Source organism: Amblyomma americanum, chromosome 2, assembly GCF_052857255.1.
Source record: "Amblyomma americanum isolate KBUSLIRL-KWMA chromosome 2, ASM5285725v1, whole genome shotgun sequence".
Taxonomy (NCBI): Eukaryota; Metazoa; Arthropoda; class Arachnida; order Ixodida; family Ixodidae; genus Amblyomma; species Amblyomma americanum.
This window is the reverse complement of record NC_135498.1, coordinates 224,790,135-224,808,607: the sequence shown is the minus strand read 5'-3', so window position 1 is coordinate 224,808,607 and position 18,473 is coordinate 224,790,135. Positions and strand designations below refer to the sequence as shown.

General features: G+C 50.0%; 2 protein-coding genes across 4 annotated transcripts in view; both read left to right on the top strand.

Moving 5' to 3' along the window:
- Positions 1 to 18,473, top strand: part of LOC144120388 (uncharacterized) — a 340,433-nt gene that overhangs the window by 87,678 nt on the left and 234,282 nt on the right. The gene's annotated exons all lie outside the window — the stretch shown is intronic.
- Positions 14,605 to 17,207, top strand: LOC144119479 (uncharacterized). Of its 3 annotated transcripts, XR_013312384.1 has the most exons (4): positions 14,605 to 15,007; positions 15,785 to 15,846; positions 16,200 to 16,405; positions 16,679 to 17,207. XR_013312384.1 is itself a non-coding variant. In XM_077652078.1 (3 exons), exons 2-3 carry the CDS (start codon positions 16,073 to 16,075, stop codon positions 16,799 to 16,801), a joined length of 456 nt encoding a protein of 151 aa, XP_077508204.1. In that variant the 5' UTR covers positions 14,605 to 15,007; positions 15,785 to 16,072; the 3' UTR covers positions 16,802 to 17,207. The 3 variants fall into 3 exon arrangements, 1 of the variants encoding a protein (XP_077508204.1); XR_013312385.1 differs by lacking the exon at positions 16,679 to 17,207 and having other exon boundaries at positions 16,200 to 16,666; XM_077652078.1 differs by having other exon boundaries at positions 15,785 to 16,405.

Here is an 18,473-nt window from a genome sequence, read left to right as displayed (position 1 = left end):
GGCTATGGTTGCGTCGATATCCCTAACCTGCGCCAACCTCGCACTCGAATCTATTGAAAGTTCGGCCCTCTAATCGTTCCATACTCGTCCGAAGCTCTTCTTGCGGTATATGGACTATCGTTTCTGTGTAATTCATCGCAAGCACGCCAAACCGTTTCTGGACCATCTAAATTCTTTTCAACTAACGGTTCAATTCACAAGGGAAGAAGTCTCCGAAAAGGATTGCTTTCCTTGATGTCTCTGTTCTCTGCACTGCCAATCGTCTAGCCACTACCGTTTTCCGCAAACCCACACACACTGGGAAGTACTTGGATTTTCAATCTGCCCACCCCATTGGCCACAAACGTTCTGTCGCGTCCGCTCTATATAAACGTTCAGCTCGACTTTGCTCCAGTTCCGGTCTGCGCTATTGGGAGCAGAAAAAAGTCCGCGTCGTCTTCGAGAGGAATGGTTAATCCCGACAACTTCTGAAAAACGAACGACGCCGCTCTCTGCAACTTGCCGAGCCCCGACTCATCGGACAACAGAAGTGCGCGAGCATACCTTACGCCCGGGGGGCAAGTGAGTGTGACATTCCGTGTGTCCTACCAGGATCCACGTTCGACGGCGCGGCGTAGACGGAGACCCGTGACAGCGGCATCATCAATTACCCAGCCATGCTCTTTGAGTGACGACCAGAAAAACCGGTCCCGCCGCCGCCCCGGGGAAACAGGCTTTATCCTCCCCAATTTCCGGTTACATTCCAGGACAAGGGAGCTGTCAGCGGGCCAGAGCGCGCCGTACCACAGCCGACGCTATGCGAAACCGCGAAGACGACATTCTTTCCCTCCCCCCCCCCCCCCCCTTTGTCGTGGGCTATCGCCGGGAAGGCACCCACAGCTTCCCAGAAGGGCCGCGACGGACACCTGTCATGGCGGACAGGCAGTACTCGCCAAGAATGTGGAAAGACAGGCGCTAGTGAATTAGCTCCGTAGAGAGAGCCTGTGTATACTCTCACTTGAGAGAGAGTGGTGGCGTTTTTGTTGTTTATTTAGTTTGTATTGTTAACAGACTCTGGGTTCGAGGCTAAGCCCAACCCAAAGGGGTGGTCCCCATCTCGCATGTTATTTTGGATTGGAGAATTGATGCTTTGGGAGGCCACTGGAAATGACCGCCCTTAGTCCTTTGTTAATCAAGTGCTTAAAAGCACATGTAAACGGATGCAGTCCAGTCTGAGCTGGGGCTCCATGCTTAGCATGTAATGTGATGCTACTTAGGCACTAACCTGCCCGGTCGATGAGTAAAGTAGTGCAAAGTTTGTTCTTTTGTAAATTCAGTTCTGCTTTTTTCCAGTTTAACTCTCTGTATATGTATGTTGTAACATTATGCTCTGCTGTCATCATCTACAAGCTCGCCTCCTGTTCATCTTCCAAGCCGAACGACACTAGAGGAAGGGTTCGTGAACCATCCTCGAAGAAACGGACGACTATTGAAATTCTACTGCATACGCGCTGAGGACGACATCGTTCGCCAAGAGAGCCTTCAGTGCCGAAGCCCGACGGCGTGCAGCTTCTGCCAGCAACCGCTCGAGCCCAACTCCGGAGCCACTCCATCGCCCCCATGAAGTCGTCGGCACGTAAGCTCGGACGCCCCAGCCTCTGATGTATAACCTTAACCATGTGTAATTATTGAATATACCTGTTTGTTTAAACTGAGCCATACGGTGTCTCTTTGCCTCTCCGTCCCGTGTGGACCTGCGCATTATGGGGGTCATCACACTGGTGTCAGAAGTGGGGTCTCAAAAGCAAATGTCCTCTGAATGCTGTGACATTCATGACTTCAAAATTGTAATCAAAAGGGAATCACGGGACTGATTGTGGGACTTTTACCCCCATTTGAGAGGCTTGAGGCACTGGAGGGCTTGAAAAAAAAAATGACTGTATCTGAGGGAGCTCCCACTCCACAGCCGTCGCTCGGAGCAAGCATGCTGGCATTAGGAAGCGTCATTCCGACGTTTACGGGAGATAAGACAGGGGTTCCAATCTGCGATTTCTTTTCCATGCTAGAAGAGATTGGGAAAATGGGGGGGATGGTCCGATGCTCAAATGCTGGGAATGGCGAGGTGTAAGATGGCAGGAGCTGCTCATGATTTTGCATGGCGAGACGAAAAAGTAAAATCCACAAAATCATTTGCGGAATTTAAGAAGCTCGCGTTTGAGCATTTTGACACTGAACCACGTCACGTGCGAGTACAGAGGTTCCGTGACGCCGGACAGATGGTAGGGGAGGACGTGCGAACGTTTGCGTCGCGGCTTCAGCGCTTAGCGCGCGATACGTTAAGCAGGGAGGAGGAAGGAGACCAGCTTAAGAAGAAATACGCGGAGGATATACTTAAAGAGGAAATGACCGCTTTGTTCGTGGCTGGTCTGCAAGACCCCGTGCGCCGGTTCGTGCTCTCGCGCAAGCCGAGCAATTTCGACCAAGCATGGAGGCCGCATTGGATGAGGAACAAAATGAGGCGTTAACGACAGCCGCAGCGAGAGTACGCGTCATAGAGAGAGCGGTGCTCAACCCTGAGGTTGCTCTCTTGACAGAGCGGTTAGATCGCTTAGAACAGCTGCTATCTCAGCAGGTAGAATGCCAGGTTGAAGCGCGCGCTGAACAGCGCCCATTCGCTGGAAACCGGAGACCGCCACAAAGCTACAGGCGCGGTATGCGAGATTTTGAAGAAATCGTATGCTTCGCTTGCCAGGGTCGCGGACACATCGCCAGGTTCTGCCAAAACGTGCGCCGTGGGGAGCCACAAAGAGAAGCAGGCGAGACACGCCCTAAGCAAGCCTACAGCGGGGCTCCAGATACCGAGTCAAAAAACTAGTTAGTCCTCCCCAGCCTGAGGAGCGTGGGGAGGGAGCAGTAGATGATGAGGTGGTGGTAGTTTGTGTGGCCGACGAGGCATGCCCTGTTGTGCGTTGCAAGTTAAATGGTTGTTGTATGGAATTGTTGATAGATACGGGGTCAAAGGTGACATTGCTTAAGGAGAGCAGTTTTAACACGCTTCGAAGGAAGGGGGACCGCGAGGTGTTGGAAGCGTCTGGTGGTATGGCAACTAAATTTGTAGGCATAACGGGGGATCCTCTTGGCATAAGTGGACTCTACCGGTTACACTTCTCTCTCGGCGGAATTGCATTGGAGCACCCCTGCTACGTATGCCCGGACACGGTGTCTCTGCCAAACGGAGTGTCAGGTATATTAGGGCAGGATTTTTTGAGAAAAGGGAAGGTAGTAGTCTCATTCTCTGAGGAAGAGGTTAATGCGGGCGGCTCAAAAGTTCCGTTTTTGAACAGGAGAGGGGCTGAGATTCGCATTACCGATATTGACACCCGTCAAACAGTGGGATCATTGGAGAAGGTATATTCGCGGGTTGCCGTCCGGCTGGTCGAGGAGGCGGTCGTCCTTCCTTGGTAGGAGCACATTTTGTACGCGTTTGTGCCTTCAGATGTAGAGAGCGGCGCCGTGGGAGTGCTTGAGCCGGTCGACTCTCTCAGCAATGGCCTGAAGGCAGCCGCGTGCCTCGTGACAGTTAATGACGCCCACAGAGTTCCCCTACGGGTGGTTAACTGTAGCCAGCAGCCACTGAGCCTTCCCAAGAACAAAACATTGGCTTTCTTCACCTCTGCGATAGAGAAACGTGAGCCCACCGATACGGTACTCACAACTGTAGAGCATGCTAGTCCTTCGGCTGCTCCAAAGGTGTCGTTCGATCTTTCTCACGTAAAATCCAGGGAGAGGGAGGCTCTGGCTGGTTTGCTGAACGACTACTCGGAGGTATTCGCCGCGTCCAACCTGGATTTGGGCTGCTGTGGCGTTATAAAGCACAGGATAGAAACCGGCACTTCATCGCCCGTTTACCAGCGTGCGTACAGGATTCCTTACTCCCAACGTGAGGAGATGGAGCGGCAGGTGCAGGACCTGATTGATCGCGGCATTGTCGAACACTCAAAGTCACCCTGGGGAGCTCCAGCACTATTGGTGGAAAAGCCAGATGGCTCGTATCGATTGGTAGTGGACTACCGCAAACTAAATGCCGTAACTCGCATCGATCCATACCCCATCCCCAATATACAGGAGACGCTTTCTCAGCTGGGCTCTGCCAGGTACTTCACGGTAGTGGACATGGCGGCGGGATTCTGGCAGATAGCAATGGATCCGGCAGATGCCGAGAAAACGGCATTCAACACGCCCTCAGGCCACTATGAATGGAAAAGAATGCCGATGGGTCTGGCCAACAGCCCTGCTGTCTGGCAGAGAACCGCTGATGTTATCCTGGCAGGTCTTCTGGGGAGGCTGTGCTTCGTGTTTATGGATGACATTATCATATACAGTGGCAGTTTTGATAACCATTTGCGCGATATTGAGCAGGTTTTGGTGCGACTAAGAGCAGCGGGTCTCAAACTGAAGCCCTCTAAGTGCCAATTCCTCAAAAACGAGGTGAAATACCTCGGGCACGTTGTTTCACCTGACGGCGTGCGACCGGACCCTGAGAAACTAAGGTGTGTCTCGGATTTTCCATCCCCGACTAGCGTCCGCCAGGTCCGGCAGTTTCTCGGCCTGATCGGTTACTACCGAAGGCACATAGAGGAGTTCGCCAAGCTCGCTAAGCCGCTCACCGCCTTAACAGCCAAAAATGTCGCCTTTCGTTGGGACGAAAACGCGGAGAATGCTTTTGGGGCCCTGAAAAGGAAGCTAATGAGTGCACCGCTGTTACGCCACCCGGATTTTAGTTTGCCCTTCGTTATGGCCACAGATGCGTCAAAGTTCGCAGTTGGTGCCGTGCTATCTCAGGTTATCGAGGGCAAAGAACATCCCGTTGCTTTTGCTAGCCGACAGCTGAGCCCCACAGAGCAAAAGTACGGAGCTACGGAAAGGGAGTGCCTCGCCGTTGTCTGGGCAGTAAAGCACTTCAGATGCTACCTTTACGGCCGCAAATTCAAGCTAGTCACAGACTGCCATCCTCTGAAATGGGTGATGAGTGTCAGGGACCCTAGCTCGCGACTCGCTAGATGGAATCTACACCTGCAGGAATACTGCTTTGAAGTTGAGCACAAGTCAGGAAAGACACATCTGAATGCTGATGCACTCAGCCGCACAGCTGCCGTGGCAGCTATAGAAGAGTTTGTCCCCGTAGTCGACCCCGCCGAATTACGCACAGAGCAGTGCAAAGATCCTGACCTGAAGCGAATAATCGAAAGCTTAGAGGGCGCACCGTCTCATCCCGAACAGCTAGGTTATTTCATTGACAAAGACGGCACCCTGTGTCGGCGCACGAGGCCAACCAGGAAAGGGAGACCAGAGAAAACCGCTTGGGAGAGAGTCGTCATACCTCGGTTGTGGACAGAAAGGGTTCTTCGCGCGTTTCACGATGCGCCATGCGCCGGTCATTTTGGCGTAGCGAAGACACGCAGGCGTGTGGAGCGTTTGTACTTTTGGAGTGGCATGCGACAGGATGTTAGAGACTACTGTGCGAAGTGTCATTCCTGTCTCGAAAGAAAAACACCCAAGGGACGAAGACCAGCTCCAATTCAGCCGTTCCCTGAGGTTTCGGCTCCCTTCGAGCGGACAGGTATGGACATAATGGGCCCATTGCCCACGACCACTTCCGGAAACAAGTACATTTTAGTATTTGTCGACCACCTTTCAAAATACGCGGAAGCGGTAGCACTCCCAGATCAGAAGGCAGACACGGTTGCAAGAGCATTTGTCGAACAGATCGTGCTCCGACATGGACCCCCGAGGCAACTCTTGACAGATCGGGGAACGAACTTCGTGTCGCAGCTAATGAGGAGAGTTTGCGAGCTGCTTGAGATCGCTAAGAAGCAGACAACACCGTACCATCCGGCTTGCAACGGCGTGGTGGAGCGACTGAACCAAACCGTGGCCGGGTTCCTGTCGCATTTTGTTTCGCGCGACCAGCGGGACTGGGACTTGTGGCTCCCGTATGCAATGTTTGCCTACAATTCCGCAGCACACGAGAGCACGGGCGAATCGCCATTCTTTCTTCTCTACGGCCGAGACCCGGACCAGCCTAGTGAAGTGCCAGAGGGCCCCCGTCGTGTCCCATACGCTTCACTGGACGACTATAAGGTTGAGCTAGAATCGCGCTTGCAAGTGGCGAGGGACATCGCAAAGGAGTCCTTAAAGAAAGCGGCGAAGCGCAGGAAGGAGGTGCACGATCGCAGTGCTAGAGACGCGCCGTTTGATGTGGGGGACAGCGTGTACATTGAAAACTGCCAAAGGCAGATTGGGCTAGCTCGTAAGTTCCAGACGAAGTGGAGAGGACCGTGCGAGGTTGTCGAGAAGCTTTCTCCGGTAAACTTCAGAGTCCGAGACGTGAACCGGCGTTTGATAAGGATACACGCAAATCGCCTCAAGTCGGCACCGGTTCAGTATTCACGAAATGAGGAAAGGGAAAGCGCGGATTTTGATGGGGACAGAAGTGAAGCGGAGCGCGCAGATAGTTCGCAAGAAACGCCCTCTCCTGCATTTGTTCGGCAGGCGCCCGAGGTGACGGCCGGAATGCCACCGGATTTACTTCATGCATTGCTAGAAGAAGAAGCGCGCGAGGTTGCCGCGCAGATAACGCCAGGAGAGGCTCCTGCCACGAACCCTCGCGAGTCCCAAAGCAGACAAAGGGGCACAGACTTACTTAGTATGACTCATGAAGGCCGATATCCGCTGCGAAATCGGAAAGCTAAGTCGGACTAATGGCGTAAACAGAGCGGAGTTGTGAACTGGTTAGAATTGTGTAATGCCGCAGCTCATAACATTGCTATGTGCTTATGTGTTAAGTTATCGGAGTTGGTAGTTAAACCTTTCTGTCATTAAGTAACACCAGCACAGGAGAGCATGCGGAGCGCATGCAGAACCTGCCCTACTTCCTTTCGTTATCTATATTTTTGTCTGTGCCGTGATCGTGCTAGAAGTGGGAGCTCCTTTGTAACTGTGGTAAATTTAGTTCGTCCAGTTTGGACTAGAAAGGAGAGGCTTGGGTGCTGAGTTTCATGTTTATCTGTAAAAGAAGATCAGTGCTGCCCCTGGAGACGCCAGTATTGACAGCGGAGGCATATGGTGTTGTGCAGTGGTGTTGAGTGCAGCGAAAAGTGTTTTGTCGGACGCACTGTGCGAGGCGATTCAGAAAGACAAGGGGAGCTGCGTGGACTGAAATGTTCGGAGAACATTCTTCTGGAGGGTGAGCGAGTGTGACATTCCGTGTGTGCTACGAGGATCCACGTTCGACGGCGCGGCGTAGACGGAGACCCGTGACAGCGGCATCATCAATTACCCAGCCATGCTCTTTGAGTGACGACCAGAAAAACCGGTCCCGCCGCCGCCCCGGGGAATCAGGCTTTATCCTCCCCAATTTCCGGTTACATTCCAGGACAAGGGAGCTGTCAGCGGGCCAGAGCGCGCCGTACCACAGCCGACACTATGCGAAACCGCGAAGACGACATTCTTTCCCTCCCCCCCCTTTGTCGTGGGCTATCGCCGGGAAGGCACCCACAGCTTCCCAGAAGGGCCGCGACGGACACCTGTCATGGCGGACAGGCAGTACTCGCCAAGAATGTGGAAAGACAGGCGCTAGTGAATTAGCTCCGAAGAGAGAGCCTGTGTATACTCTCACTTGAGAGAGAGTGGTGGCGTTTTTGTTGTTTATTTAGTTTGTATTGTTAACAGACTCTGGGTTCGAGGCTAAGCCCAACCCAAAGGGGTGGTCCCCATCTCGCATGTTATTTTGGATTGGAGAATTGATGCTTTGGGCGGGCCACTGGAAATGACCGCCCTTAGTCCTTTGTTAATCAAGTGCTTAAAAGCACATGTAAACGGATGCAGTCCAGTCTGAGCTGGGGCTCCATGCTTAGCATGTAATGTGATGCTACTTAGGCACAAACCTGCCCGGTCGATGAGTAAAGTAGTGCAAAGTTTGTTCTTTTGTAAATTCAGTTCTGCTTTTTTCCAGTTTAACTCTCTGTATATGTATGTTGTAAAATTATGCTCTGCTGTCATCATCTACAAGCTCGCCTCCTGTTCATCTTCCAAGCCGAACGACACTAGAGGAAGGGTTTGTGAACCATCCTCGAAGAAACGGACGACTATTGAAATTCTACTGCATACACGCTGAGGACGACATCGTTCGCCAAGAGAGCCTTCAGTGCCGAAGCCCGACGGCGTGCAGCTTCTGCCAGCAACCGCTCGAGCCCAACTCCGGAGCCACTCCATCGCCCCCATGAAGTCGTCGGCACGTAAGCTCGGACGCCCCAGCCTCTGATGTATAACCTTAACCATGTGTAATTATTGAATATACCTGTTTGTTTAAACTGAGCCATACGGTGTCTCTTTGCCTCTCCGTCCCGTGTGGACCTGCGCATTATGGGGGTCATCACATGAGGCTCTGGCACGAATAGTTGCAAAATACGACGTGCGCTCTTCCAGCAAGCTGAAACAACAGCTCTGTCATAATAAACATCGTCTTGAGTGCGGACGTTACCACGGAGTTTTCAGAAATTATATAAAGCGCACTTAGGACAATAATAATTATATATATATATATATATATATATATATATATATATATATATATATATATATATATGTTATAACATATAGTATATAATATAATATATAATTTTTGAAAATGAAAAACCAACTAGCTCAGATGTCAATTCTGCTTACCACGGAGTTGTGTACAAGATCCCCCTGCAAAGACTGCGATGCATCATATATTGGTGAGTCACTAGGGACTCGGCGATGCGCGAAATGTTTCTCACAAATCGTCGGTAATAAGCGCAAAGTCCGAGGTATCTGCGCACTGCATTCTTATGGGCCGGCGGTGGAAACTATTCAATAGCAGCTGTTTTCGCGGATGTGGGCATACTACCTCTTTGCTTGCGACGTGGCCTAGGAACAGCTGCTCTTCATGGGCAAAGTGGCACTTCTTTTTCAAGGTTAGGCCAGACGTCTTGATGGCGTCTAATAGTGTTCGAGGTCTTCTGAGGTGGTCTTCAAAGTTTCGATGCGAAGACAGCAACGTCATCTAGGTATACCAGGCAAATATGCCAGTTCAGGCCTGCAAGCACTGTATCCATTTGTCACCACTTCACGCACTTCTGCGTGCGCTCCCAGACACCGTTAGAGCGTGGGGAGAGCGGTCTCGGTCACAAACGAGATGCCCTCGACTCAGCGTGGCAAGCTCAGCCGGAGACCAGCTACCAAGAGACAAGGGGGTTGGTCGTTTGGTGCCCAGCTTTCGCCGGTCTCAAGCCAGAGAATGGGTCGGAGCCAAAGGTTCACAAACAAACAACGTTTATACAGCAAAGAGACGATACAGAGGATTGAACAATCACTCTTACGAGGAGATACGAAGTGATTTACAAATACAATGCTACTCGTGCAAAGTAACAATAGAGATAACAATTCAACAATATGTTTGCACCTAAAGTGCATTAATAGAGAGAGAGACAAATAAACAAAACACAATTTGTTCACCGGGCACTGCGACAGTCCGACGACCTGAGGAGCACGACGTGGCCGATCCGCAGACTGGCACACGTTGTCTCGCTGGTCCAGGCTGGGCGAGTGGTGTTATCCCGGGAGTCGAGCGGGCGCGCTTCTCGGAAGCTTAAACGGCAGCTCGGGCTGACAGACTGCGGTTATAGCCCCTCACTTATAGACGCGGTCCTCGTGTGTTTGTTCTTCGCGCCAAGGCATGCGCGCACATACACGCAGCTTCAACTGCACAAACTCCTTCCCCCTCTCGCGCCGGGCGCCCGACCCCATTGGACGAGTGCGGACACAACCTTCCAGACATTTCTGGTTCCTTCTCGCATGCGAAGACGCCGGCACGAGAACGAAGTGGAGAGGGTATTAATTTTGCGCAGTCGAGGTCACGCCCTCTCTGTTTACGATGAGTAGAAACTACTCAGTCATTCTAGAGAAACTGACGCCGCGCGTGGCTATGTTTGCTTTGGCGCCGCGCCGGCGAACTGAGTGGAAAGGGCAGCAGCACGCACAAAGCTACGCACTCTTCGGGGGTCCTTCCCCGCTGTTTTTTTTTGTTATAATTTACCGCGCGGGGGCGCGATTGCTTACGCGCTGCGCCCTTTCTTTCTAATATGCGCCGAATTTTGTGACACCATTACTCGCTGAAATGTCGCTAGTGCAGAACAGAGACCAAATGGCCTCACCTTGAACACAAAAGATCCCATCCGGAGTGATGAATGCTGTCCTCTCGCGATCTCTTTCATCGACGTCAACTTGCCGGTAGCCGCTCTTGAGGTCCATCGAGGAGAAATACTTGGCGCTGCAGAGCCGGTCCAGTGTCTCGTCGATGCGGGGCAGGGGGTAGACGCCCTTGTTTGTTATGTTGGTCAAGCGGCGGTAATCAACGCAGAATTGAAGTGCGCCGTCTTTCTCACTAGAAGAACCGGTGCCGCCCATGGGCTGTTTCAAGGCTGGATGACGTCGTCGCGAAGCATTTCTTCCACGTGGTCCCGGATGGCTTGCCGTTCTTGCGGCGACACACGGTAGGGGCTTTGACGGAGAGGTCGGGCGTGCTGGTAGGTTATAAGGCGATGATTGCCAAATGGCGTTAGTCGGACCTTCGGCGATGACGAAAAACACTAGCTGTAGCTTCGAAGCAGATTGCCGAATTGGTCTTTTCTCTTCCGGGGCAGGGCTGGGTTGCTGTCAAAAGTGGGCGAGTTCTTTGGCCAGGCGAATATTTTGCTGATGGGGCGGAGAGAGCGAAGGAGTCTCGTACGTCGGATATTTCGTCGAAGGAAGCAATTGTCTCTCCTCTGTTAATGTGCCGGTATTCTTCGGTGAGGTTAGCAGTATTTAGGCCCGGCCATTGTGGAAATGCGCCATACCTTTTGCGGTGCTGATTACTCGGTCTAGAAACAACTGCATGTTCCAATCGATGATGGCATTAGCATTAATAGCTTTCGTGGCGCTTACGGTCCCGATAACGCTTGAACGGGTGGGACGCTCACTTCTTCCTTCGGGGCACTCAAGGTAGCTTGATCTTCCAGAATTTTCACCGAAGGGATAGCCTCGTCCGTCGAAAGCGTGATCAAATTGGATCGCAGGTCGATGATTGACTGATGCTCATTAAGGAAATGCGCAACGTACAACTGGACGAAGAAGATATAATGGTGTCCTTCGACGTCACGTCACTGTTCACCAGCGTGCCGGTCAGCCTGGCCGTCTCTAAGTGCGAAGAGCTTTTGCAGAGGGACACCGCTCTCGCTGAACGCACTCCGTTTGACGTCCCAGACCTTTCTAATTTACTCCGGTTCTGCCTCAGCAATACGTATTTTACATATTGCTCGAAGTTTTACTCGCAGACACACGGCACTGCCATGGGCGCCTCCATTTCCGTAACGACCGCAAATATTGTAAAAAAAAGCGTTACAAACGGAAGTCCTCAGTAAATTCACGCCGCAACACAAGATTTTTTACCGCTACGTAGATGATTGTTGTTGCATCCTACGCAAAGAGGACGTCTCGCGGTTACTGCAACAATTGAATTCATTCAAGCAGAGACTACAGTTGACGGTCGAATAGGAACAACAAGGCATGCTCCCGTTCCTCGACGTATTGGTACAAAGCAAGGGCGATGGACTCTCCTTCAAAGTATACCGGAAACCAACGTACACAGGAAAGTACTTATGGAAAAATTGCAGCGCAGCAGTAACAAATACGAGACGAGAAGGACGCAAACACAAGCGCTTGTGTTTGCGTCCTTCTCGTCTCGTATTTGTTACTGCTGCGCTGCAATTTTTCCAGTATGCAGAACCAACTAGCCAGTCACTATGTTTTAAAGTAATATTTTAATTCGAATCACCCGATTGCCCACAAAAGATCCGTTGTATCTTTGGTGACACGTGCGACACGAATCTGCAAAGAAAAGGACGATTTGCCAGCCGAACTTCAAATGATACTCCAAGAACTTTCGTCCAACGGCTATCCCAACCATTTTGTGAAAAGGATCGAAAAACATATTTTGCAACCGAGCTCTTCCAGTCGTAAGGTTTTCACCGCCACTGCTGGAGTTCCGTACGTACGGGGTATAAGCGAAGCTTTATCCCGTATTTTTGCCAAGTATAACCTACGCATCGGACACGTGCCTTCCAGCAAACTTCGAAGTATGCTGGTGAATGTCAAGGACCCTCTGCCAGATAACCGCTTTCCCGGCGTTGTCTACCGAATGCCGTGCGGTGATTGTAACCATGTTTACATAGGCGAAACGGAAAAATCCCCCAAAGATTGAAAGAGCATCAGTGCGATGTTGATAACCATAAAGTGGCTTCCAATGCGATTGCCGAGTACACGCACGAAAAAACGCATGATATCGCCTGGGACAACGCCACAATTCTTTCCAAAGAGCGGAACCTGACGACACGCCTTTTGCTATAATCATCATTCATCCAGACGACACCTGATACTATGAACCGGAAGGAAGGGACGATGCCACCCGTGTAGATACAGTCATTACGTCATATTCTGCGCATTTAAGTTTCGACCACTGCCATTTTAGCCTCAATGTGAACAAGGAACCCGTACGGGTTCCCAAACGTCAATTTGTTTTTACTTTGACGTGGTCAGGGACTCTAATCTTTTGCTTTAACTAATGCCTGACCAGACGAACTTTCGTCGAACCCTTGACTGTGACCTTCCTCGTACCGCGGCTTCGTAGCTGCGGCGAGACGACGCAAAGCGCGAGGCTAACAGCGATGGTGAGCGCGAAAGGCGGTTCGGCGAGTACTCTCGACGCAGGTACTCGCCGATTTCTTGCGGACGTTGGCCGAAGCGTGGTCGTGGGGCGTCAACGGCAAATCCAGGAGGACGGATACGTTGTTACGGGCAGTTATGAATAAGAATAAGTCCTCCAGGTGTCGCATTTCGTGGGGCTTGAGTGTAGCTCGTAGGCTGGGCGGGCAAAGGCAGGGACGCGGCGTTCTGGTACAAGGGGCTCATCTCGGAGAGGTCGTAAAGGGTGTCCTTGGGGCCGAGAAGTGCGTACTGCAGTTGCGTAGGTCATGGCCTGGGGTTCTGTGGCCGTTGAGGCGCCAAGAGCCTGTTGCACGTCTTCCTGTACGACATCCATGAGTTTCGTTGCTTGTGTCTGTGGGGAGGATGGCAGTAATCGGCGTAGCTCCTCGCGGACGATTTCACGGAACACTTCCCGCAAGTGGTCGCTGGTGGTGGTCGTCGTGTCCGGGCGGATTGCACAGACTGAGGAAAGGTGATTGTGCTGCTGAGCCCGGACGTCGAGGGTCTTCTCGATGGTGCAGCTTCTTGCGTGAATTACTCGACGGTTCTTGGCGGCTGCCGGACGAGGCTGGTAAACAGTTGTTCTTTGACGCCGTGCATTAAAAACTGAGCATTCTTTTCTTCAGTTATATCGCGATCAGCGCGGCTTCACTTCTTCCACGTAATCGCGTACGGGCTCATTCGGAAGCTGGATCCGGGAAGGGAGGAGTCGTTCGGCTCTGTCTTTCCTCACGATAGTGGTGAATGTCTTCAAAAGTTCACTCTTTAATAGCCTTCATATCTTTAAGGAAGACTCGTGGTTTCCATACAACGCGGGTGCTGAGCCCTCCAGTGCGAAAAAGACGTGCCCTATTTTAGCCGCAGTGCCCCAATTGTTGAATGACGCCACGTGCTCAAATTGGTCCAGCCATTCTTCGGGGTTTTCGCCTAGGGATCCATTGAAAGTTGGCAGCACACGCGGTTGCTGCAGTCTGATCGTAGTCAACATGAGTAAAACACGTTTTTGGGCAAGTTGGTAACATTCTTGATTCATATTGCAGCGAAGAAGCACACACACACAGAGAAGGAACACGCAAAAAACACGGACGAACGCTGCTTACACAGAAAGAAGGGCCCACTGCAGAAGAAATATACTTGAGTAAAGCACGTTTTTGGGCAAGTTGGTAACATTCTTGATTCATATTGCAGCGAAGAAGCACACACACACAGAGAAGGAACACGCAAAAAACACGGACGAACACTGCAATTTTTTTTACACAGAAAGAAGGGCCCACTGCAGAAGAAATATACTTGAGTAAAACACGTTTTTGGGCAAGTTGGTAACATTCTTGATTCATATTGCAGCGAAGAAGCACACACACAGAGAAGGAACACGCAAAAAACACGGACGAACGCTGCTTTTTTTTTACACAGAAAGAAGGGCCCACTGCAGAAGAAATATACTTGAGTAAAACACGTTTTTGGGCAAGTTGGTAACATTCTTGATTCATATTGCAGCGTGTTCCTTCTCTGTGTGTGTGTGCTTCTTCGCTGCAATATGAATCAAGTAGTCGACATCTTTGGCGAGATAGCGGTGCTCGGAACAGCGTCGTTTCGCTATCTGGCGTGGTGACGCAAGCTTCTAAACTCAGGCTGCTCTGCCTGGGCCCGAATTACGGAACTCGCTCCAAAGTTGTAGAGCGTTACGTCAAAATGACGACAGCATGACGACAAGGCGAGACGTCAACGCGTGACGGAACGCGGAATCAACCAATGGCTAGTAGGGTGCCGCCCCGGTAGAGTTTATTTGCACGACAAGAGGCCAATTTGCACGGCAAGGGGCCGTATGCTAACTTTTTTATAAGAATACGCAGTGAATAAAATAAACATTGTTTTATTCTTTCATAAAAGTGTATTTCACTCTCACTGCCATGAAGTAAAACAAGAAGGACATTCACTTTTGCAAATAACTGCTTTCGTGGGTAAGTTTTGTTGCCATGAGGGCGCGCTGGCAGATGTAAACACTGAACATGGCGGCCTTCTAAAAAACAGCTGATCCCACGGCTAGTTCCTGCTTTTTTACGCGTCGTCTGAAATCAAGGTTCTATTTGGTTGTCCAAAGTGAGCGGATAACAATTATCGAAGCCAGTGAAGGTCACGGGCCTCCAGAAAGGAACCTGCACGAAACGTCGGGCCCGAAAATCGACGAAGACAACTTGAGGTAAGCCTGTGTTATTGGTTTAAAGATGCCACATGCCAAGTATATGATTTGGGTTCTGTTTCTTTCACTTTAGCAAATACAAGGCGTCCACGAAGCACGGCACCAACTTTTTTGGCTTCATAAACGTCTGGCACAAATGATTCAGTTGGGAAGGAGCAAGAACCAAGCAAGGCGGTTGGGCGCACGCTAACAACCTTGCTCGTTTTCGGTCGTTCTTGGCTGTGCTATAAGTTGCTGCAGCGCAGCGCACGCATATGTTCCTGTAAAAACATATTAGCCCGAACTCAGAGCAAAGGTTTTTCCCTGTTATTCCCTGCTTTCGAAAAGAGGAGCAGAAACTATTCCCTGTTTGTTTTCCCCGCTGTGTTCGCTGCTGCAATTCTCTAAGCGGGAATTATAGTCTCGATATGGCGCCAACACGAAGAATGCCGAGCGAGCAAGAGCTTATCATAATAGAGTTTGTGGAGAGCCATCCGCTCTTGGCTCGGGCTTCTGCCGACCTAACAAACTCATACACAGCTGTTGAAAAGCGCGAGCTGTGGATCCAGCTTGCGTCGATTCTCAACAACAAGGGGTCGGCCGTTTAAAAACATGATGTCTTTGCTTTGCGCCTTGCTAGCACTATTTATTCCATCTGTGGTGTATTTTAGTCTCGGAGGAGGTGCAGGAATGCATAGACAAGTGGTTGAGCATTATTGATTGCTTCTCTTTTGCTAGTGCTCTTTTAGTTTCATGGTTTGCCAGTACCAATCAGCCGCACCTTTTACCCTGTTACAGCAGAGGAGATGAACGGGGAGCCTCAGCAAGTTGTCGACAAGACACACGGAGCCCCACAGACCGTGAGTTGGCTTTCCATTATTCAAGCTCCATACTACCCTTTCTGGCAGCTGATTGAAAGTAATAGCACTATACTCTCTGGCAGCATTTGCAGCAGTAGCCAAAATACTGCAGTGATTCTACAGTACACACAAAACTATCTCTCTGTGGCTTTGCCACGCAGTGCAGAATGTTTATTTCTCTTGCAGTGAGGCTGTGACATCTCCTAGCAGTCTAGCAAATGTGCACATGAAATATGCTACTACAATGCTGCCCAAGATTGCTGTCCTGTATATTTATGTCAAGTCCTCTAACACATTGTACCAAATGTTTTGCGTATTCCACCACGTGATGAGCACATTTTCTTTCCCGACAGCTACAACGGTGCCCTCGCCGCAGCCCTCACCAGAGCCCCCACTGCAGCCCTCAACGCGTGCCACGCCTAGCCTTCTTGGGAAGCGACGGCGAGACGATGGGGCCAATAAGGTGCTGCGCCAGATGCTGTACGAATCGCATCGTTTGGATTCCCTTACTGACGCCCGGAACCGCCAGGACGCTGCTTTTCAGCAAAGCATGCTGGAGGTGTGTACTCGCTGCGCACACTGCACTTTGAAGAGTCGAAGCCGTCACCTGAAGCATGAATATCAGTGCTCTCTTTTGAGCACCTCTACTTCTGTTTTGACGCCTCTTGTGGGAGGTGGTTGGGACAGCTGAGTTTATGAAACTGACACGAGTCTTCTACAGCCATACTTTGTCCAAAATATCCCAGCACCTGAAATTTTACATAAAGCTTAAGCGAGATCTCAAAATTGGTTGTCAGTAATAATTTGTAATTGGTAGTATTTTTACATGCAGGCCATATGGGAGGTGACAGATGCTGTGCAGGCGTCAAATGGTCAGCAAGAGCTGCTCATCCAGAATGTGAACCTACTGACGCTAATCTCACAAAAGCAGCTTGAGCCACCTGCACCACATTGAATTGTTCATATTTATGTGCATTATTTGCTTGTTTTTATTTTTATGAAAGAACATCTTCATATGTTTATATTTATTCAAGAACATTATTTACTTCTCTGCCAGGTGCAGACTCATTGAACTATTTTTAGTTTGCTTGTTAAAATTTCTGTTTTATGTGTTTGTTTATTTACATTGTCTGCTTCTCTGTCAGGTTTCTGTTTTTGTATTTATTCAAGATCATCTCTGCCATGTGCCATTGCATCATTTTTTTATTTCTTGTAAGCTCTGCAGGCCCGGATGCTTCACACTGTTTATTTTCTTCCAGTTATGTAATTTAAGCTCTGCCAGGTGTGAAAGCCTCCTATACTCTTTTATTTCCCATTCATTTCAAATGTTTACCTGCAGCTGTGGCAGGTGCACAAGGTGCAATTTCTAGTGCTTGTTTTCTTTCATTGCAATATCTGGGCAAGTGCAATATGTGGGGCAAAGTTGTTCTGAAGTGACTGTAGTTATGAAGGGCATCATAATATGGGGATTCTGGATAAATTTTGAACACTTCGATTTTGTGTCTGTTAAGGTTGTTTGCATGTTCCTGGGTCGTTTTTTTTTCGCATTACTTTTCCTGCTTTTCCGTAAAGTGTCCATTGTGTGCATTGTAACATGTTCTATCCTCAGTAGACACGAGGAAAAATGAGGCTTGCCAGCATTCGTCCAAAGTCGCTTCTGAACTAGTGTTGAATGCAGGCAAAAAAAAATTTGGCGGATGCTTGAGCTCCGCCTTTAAAGGTATGATGCAACAATGTTAATGTCTCTCGTTTGTGGGTCCCTTTACAACTTCAAACGCAGCCATGTTGGCATCATCGTCTGTGATACTCGTGTGTCTTTTACACGTAACATGATTTTTTAGTCCAGTAAAATCTACGAAGAGCAATGTCTTGTGTAGCACTTGCTGTGCATTCCACGAGTTATGTAATGTGTTTCAGCAAAGTGCAAACCAGGGCTACATCGGGCCTACAAGTATGCACAACATGCCAAACCTGTGATTACTAGCATTCAAGCTGGCAGTCAAGATGAAGCTTTTTTTTTTAAGGGGCAAACAGCGTGTAAGACTTAGACGGAAAGCAAAGAAAACATAGGACGAGTGCTCATCTTGTGTTTCCTGTGCTTTCCGGCTATGTCTTTCGCACTGTTCGCCTTAAAAATGTACAGCCAACTCGCCCGTTTGGCCACAGTGTAAGATACAACTGTTCTTGTGCAATCTCTGCTCAGCACTCGACAAGGCATATGCAAATCACTGTTGATGCTGCATGCTTTTGTTTCCCTGCTGTGTGTTACAGTTGGGAAACTAGTATGAACAGCTGTGGCGAAAAAAATTATTGTGACCAATGAATAAACGTGGTGCAAAAACAAACGCTTTACTGGTTCCTAGCAGTCTCCACACCACACTTTTCCCTCGTGCACATTCATCAAACACATAGTGACCACAAGCAACTGTTTGCCTAAATGGGCACGTCGACGTCAGCAACGGCGAAAGACGGTGTACAAGGATGCATTTCACTTGTTGGACGAGCTGTTTCGGCGTGTATTTCGACTTGAGAAGGAGAAAGTGCAGTAGCTGTGTGGCAAGCTTTCTGATGCACTGAAAGGCGTACTGGTGACCACTGCCGGTGGAGCAGCAGTTGGTGTGTGCACT

Bases quoted from the DNA above. Each gene is read 5' to 3' on its own strand.
- LOC144119479 (XM_077652078.1), top strand. From the start codon at position 16,073: ATGAAATATGCTACTACAATGCTGCCCAAGATTGCTGTCCTGTATATT. The intron at 16,406-16,678 runs GTGTGTACTCGC...TTTTACATGCAG, and splicing joins TTCAGCAAAGCATGCTGGAG to GCCATATGGGAGGTGACAGA.